Source organism: Megalobrama amblycephala, linkage group LG15 (genome assembly GCF_018812025.1).
Source record: "Megalobrama amblycephala isolate DHTTF-2021 linkage group LG15, ASM1881202v1, whole genome shotgun sequence".
Lineage (NCBI taxonomy): Eukaryota > Metazoa > Chordata > Actinopteri > Cypriniformes > Xenocyprididae > Megalobrama > Megalobrama amblycephala.
Genome location: NC_063058.1, coordinates 22,341,797 through 22,346,796, shown reverse-complemented (window position 1 = coordinate 22,346,796; position 5,000 = coordinate 22,341,797). Strand labels below are relative to the sequence as shown.

Here is a 5,000-nt window from a genome sequence, read left to right as displayed (position 1 = left end):
CCATATCTGCAGATACACAAGCAACGTACAACAAAAATCAAGACGTAGATATTATTAAACAAATCAATGATAAAGCATGTTCAGTTCTTAACCCTAATGAGCCGCCAACCTACACAGCAATTTCAGGCATCATATGGCGCTTTTCCACTGCGTGGTATGACTCGGATCGGCTCGCAGGGCTCGGTTTGCTTTTACACTGCAGTTAGTACCGTTTCAAAGTAGGTGGGATTATAGACTGATCGTATAGTTGCACCGCCTCTGCCGTGGGCTACCAACGAGAGGAACGTTTGCACCTTCTCTACTGACCATGATACAAACATTTCATTTTCAAGTTGTGTTCGATGGTCGTTTAAAGCAAGTAATTAAAAAAAGTTGCAAACAATTACTGTGGTGGCTGTTGCTGACTATTTAAATCTAGCAGGTTTGAAGTCTCTTGTTGCAAATCCAATGATGCTGGTAGTGACTGTGGAAGCTGCTATTCTCTCTGTCCAATCCGTGATCTGCAGTGTTTACACGTCACATTTTAGTATTGGTACAGCACACTTAGAACCTCAACCGAGGTGGTACTTTTTAGGCAAGCCGTACCATGTAGTGGAAAAGCGCCAAAAAGTGAGCCATAGCATGGAAAAGCGCTAATAGACATGCTCCCGACTTGTGCTGCCTGCTAAGAAACCTCATTTTAATACATATTACCTTGAAAAATTCTTGAAATATCACTGGTTATATGCATACTAGTATTGTATTCAATACTGAAAAGTACTGATAAAAACATATTATTTAATCAAGGGTTTTTCCAGGGACTCCCAGTGAGCCACAATGGTGTTCTGTAAAAAATGTAATATAAAAAAGTTAAAGGTGCCCAAGAATGCTTTTTCACAAGACGTAATATAAGTCTAAGGTGTCCCCTGAATGTGTCTGTGAAGTTTCAGCTCAAAATACCCCATAGATTTTTTTAAATTAATTTTTTTTAACTGCCTATTTTGGGGCATCATTAACTATGCACTGATTTTTTTCAGCGCGCCGCCCCTTTAATTCGCGTGCTCCCTGCCACACAAGCTCTCGATTATATTACAGCACATTTACAAAGTTCACACAGCTAATATAACCCTCAAATGGATCTTTACAAGATGTTCGTCATGCATGCTGTATGCATGCTTCGAATTATGTGAGTAAAGTATTTATTTTGATGCTTATATTTGATTCTCTATGAGTTTGAGGCTGTGCTCCATGGCTAACGGCTAATGCTACACTGTTGGAGAGATTTATAAAGAATGAAGTTGTGTTTATGAATTATACAGACTGCAAGTGTTTAAAAATGAAAATAGCTCTTGTCTCCGTGAATTCAGTAAGAAACGATGGTAACTTTAACCTCATTTAACAGTACATTAGCAACATGCTAACGAAACATTTAGAAAGACAATTTACAAATATCACTAAAAATATCATATCATCATGGATCATGTCAGTTATTATTGCTCCATCTGCCATTTTCGCTGTTGTTCTTGCTTGCTTACCTAGTCTGATGATTCACCTGTGCAGATCCAGACGTTACTGGCTGCCCTTGTCTAATGCCTTTCATAATGTTGGGAACATGGGCTGGCATATGCAAATATTGGGGCGTACACCCCGACTGTTACGTAACAGTCTGTGTTATGTTGAGATTCCGCGTGTTATGTCTTTTCCATGTACTGAACTCTTGTTATTCAGCTATGCCAAGGTAAATTCAAATTTTGAATCTAGGGCACCTTTAAAATAATAAAAAATACCATTAGTACTTTAAAATAAAACTGCATTTGACATTTTAGTTTTAACAGTTACTGGAAAAATAATTCTCTTTCCTTGCACCAAAAAAACTTTAATAGTTTGCACAAATTTGTTGTATTATTCACTTAATATATTCTCTGTAATATATCTCTGGAACAATATTTATAATGAAAAGTGCTTTTTTTTTTATCAAGACGATCCCCGTTCACATGGATCCGTGAAAACTATTAAAAAATACTGTATTATGCTACCAGGCCAGTAGTTGGCGGTGTCACTTAGAAAAAAAAAAGCCGAAAGTATACTTCGTTTGACTTTTATGCGTACACAGGCGTTCGCAATCTCTCGCTACGAGTTACATCCCATGTAAACATCTTTGTATTCTTTCATGCTAGAGCTGTACAAATGAGGGTACTTTCTAACCTCTTCACACAATCTCTCGTCTATGTAGGCCTTCATTGTCGCTGTAGCTTGCATGCGTTCTGGTCTGTTCTATTTATGCAGTTTTTCTTTGACTAACTTGTAAATTGACGCCCCCAGGGCACCTCCAGGAAAAACTAATCACTGCAAAAAAATAAAATGCACAAGTGTGACCTGTGCGTACTCTTCTGATGACGAAATTTACATTGCGCTTTGTACGCTGATCCTCACGTACGCGTAAAAATGTCACCATTTCCGTTTTTGTAGTTTACACAGAGACTATAACGCTATCATTTTCAAAAAATTGCACTTTGAAACCTGCTTTCAAAAGTTTGCATGTTCAGGCCCCAAAAACATAGTTGTCCTGTAAATGAACGGCCAAAATGCATAAAATGTTTTCCGCTTTTTTCCGCCCCCTAACATTTAATATTTACTGTCAGCTGAATACAATCTAAATATTTCCCATATAATAGTTTAATAAATTATTTTGGGTTTAGCACAATGACAGTATAAAAAGCAAATTATTTAATTTACTAAATGCTTAATATTATTATTACTATTGTAAGGCTTGATTTTCCTGCTAAACGAAAACTGAGATCAAGCATCCTGCAATAAAGCAATAAAACTCGCCTAGAGAAGAAGATCTCAGAGAAATAGCAAGGGGCAACGCCTCCCCCCACCACACACACACACACACACACACAAACTCTCCTTCCCCCTGACTGAAAGTTATTCAACACGTTTAATGTAACTTGTGTATTTATTGTTTTTCCCTTTTCATGTTTGGTATCATTTTAAATGTCTCAGGTGCGATTGGTAAAATGGTCTCAATTTCACAGCAGTCACTAGAATTATGAAGAAGATGGAAAACTAAGGAAAATTCTGTCCTCTTTTTGGGTGGTGTCTCTTCTCCTCTCCCCCAAAACAGGTGTTGGTGTAATAAGCATTTACGATCCTTTTGTTCTGGTCCTGGTATAAAAGGTAAAGAGCAAAGCAGTCATGTGGGACCTTCTGTAACCAGAACCCCCATACAGAGATGGGTGAATGTCTGAAGACATTCATGTATCACTGTGTGTATATGCATTTCTTTGAGTAATCGATGTTATGCATTTAACATTTCTGAATTGGCTTCTAATTGTCTAATTGTAATGTAATTGGCATGATATATTTTTACTTGACAAATAAAATGTTATATTTGATTTACTCTGGATTCTTCTGAAATCATTATGACCGGTAGATTATTGGAGTCCATATTTCCGCAAATCTGCGTCAGGATAGATTAAAACTAAAGGCTCAATGAAAGGAGCATGTTGCACATCATGGGACCTTTTGATTTTTGTTTATCAACTGGCTTAGCAAGTTGCAGTATCGTGACTAAGAAAACTGTGTTTTTGTATGAACAAGCATGTGGCGGTTCGACTCAAATGCATTAGTAAACTCTGCACCCTCTGACTAAGACCAGAACTGGCGAGTTTGTGGTCATGAAAAGAACTAAAACGGCTGAAGTGACTTTTCTAAGTGATATGGGTCCGTAATGAAAGAATAATTGAAAATAAGAGATACTCAGAATAAACAAATATCTAAATTAATACATAACAAATGATTAATTTCTAATTGGAGACACAACCCTTAGAATAAGAATCATTTGAAATTGGAGTCAGATTAAACGAGTGAAATTAAGTGAACTTCACAGAGACGCTGAAAAGGCATACACGCGTTAACCTTCGCCCAACGCCGTCGAACTCCGTTTTTGGGCCGATGGGGGGTTCCTTACACTATTATTACTGTCTAACAGCTGGTCCAATATCTAGACCACCATAAACCAGCCTGGAAATTCATACAGGTCTAAGCTGATCTTTTTAGACAGTTAGCAAACATAACTCAGTGTGCATCTCCTTCAGGGCCAAGATGCAACTCACTCGTCATGTACGACCATGGGTCCATCTTTGGAGCCGGACTCTTTTTGGATGATGTTGATCAGCTCAAAGACGTTACTAATAGGACTGTCTGGGTTGGGCCAGCGTGGCGTCCGGTAATGCTTCACTTCTAGAACAAAATCATCCTGAAAAGAGAAAGAAAACCAATCAATTAAATGTGTGTGCGTTTATGATCAGGTGTGGTCTATGTGTGATTCAGCAGATACAGATGGTTTAAAGCTAAGTGTGTGAAAAGCAGCAGATGTGTTGTTTAACAGACTCTGTTCTCGCTTTCGTCAGCGGCCATTTGCTCCTCCTAATATTTTCCACAATCGTACGCCAGGCACCAGCTGCAATCTTCAAAACAGATGCCTGCGTTTGTGTTTTTGAATGGTTTTGGGGAAATGACGCACAGAAATCGCTCATTTACATCTCTCTGAATTGATTAGCGCAGCTTTTGTATGATACCTGTGTTATGGGTAAAATCTCTGATCCTCTTTCGGTTGCTGATGTTAGCTGTTATATCTGATTGGCTGTGCAGCAGATCTTATGTTACCTGTGTCGCCTCTAAGATGTAATCCTGCACTATCAGCATGTCTTCATTGGACAGGCACACGTGGCCCTCCCCTCTTAACGAGACCGAGAACATCTCATAACTGATTGGCTGATCTCTCGTGGGCCAGAATATGATTGGCTCGCTGTCTTCTGTCTGGGAATGCAATAAAGAAAGTGACAGAGGGAGGGAGAGAGTGAACGAGAGATGAATGAAAGGACAATCTGTTTCATTCAGCACTGGAAGACCAACAGGAAATGAAGGAAATTCATTATCCAATTATTTAGGAAAAAGAATATAATTTTATTTTACATTACAACTGTAAAATTACAATACTAATATTTAGGGCT

General features: G+C 38.4%; 1 protein-coding gene across 1 annotated transcript in view; it reads right to left on the bottom strand.

Moving 5' to 3' along the window:
• ptprz1a (protein tyrosine phosphatase receptor type Z1a) overlaps window positions 1-5,000 on the bottom strand; it is a 78,749-nt gene that overhangs the window by 1,896 nt on the left and 71,853 nt on the right. Inside the window, exons 28-30 of the mRNA XM_048157962.1 lie at window positions 4,654-4,806; window positions 4,101-4,243; window positions 1-6 (exon numbers count right to left, since the gene is read on the bottom strand). The exon at window positions 1-6 is cut by the window's left edge and continues 130 nt beyond it. Coding sequence (XP_048013919.1) covers window positions 1-6; window positions 4,101-4,243; window positions 4,654-4,806 — 302 coding nt within the window. The remainder of the gene's footprint in view (window positions 7-4,100; window positions 4,244-4,653; window positions 4,807-5,000) is intronic.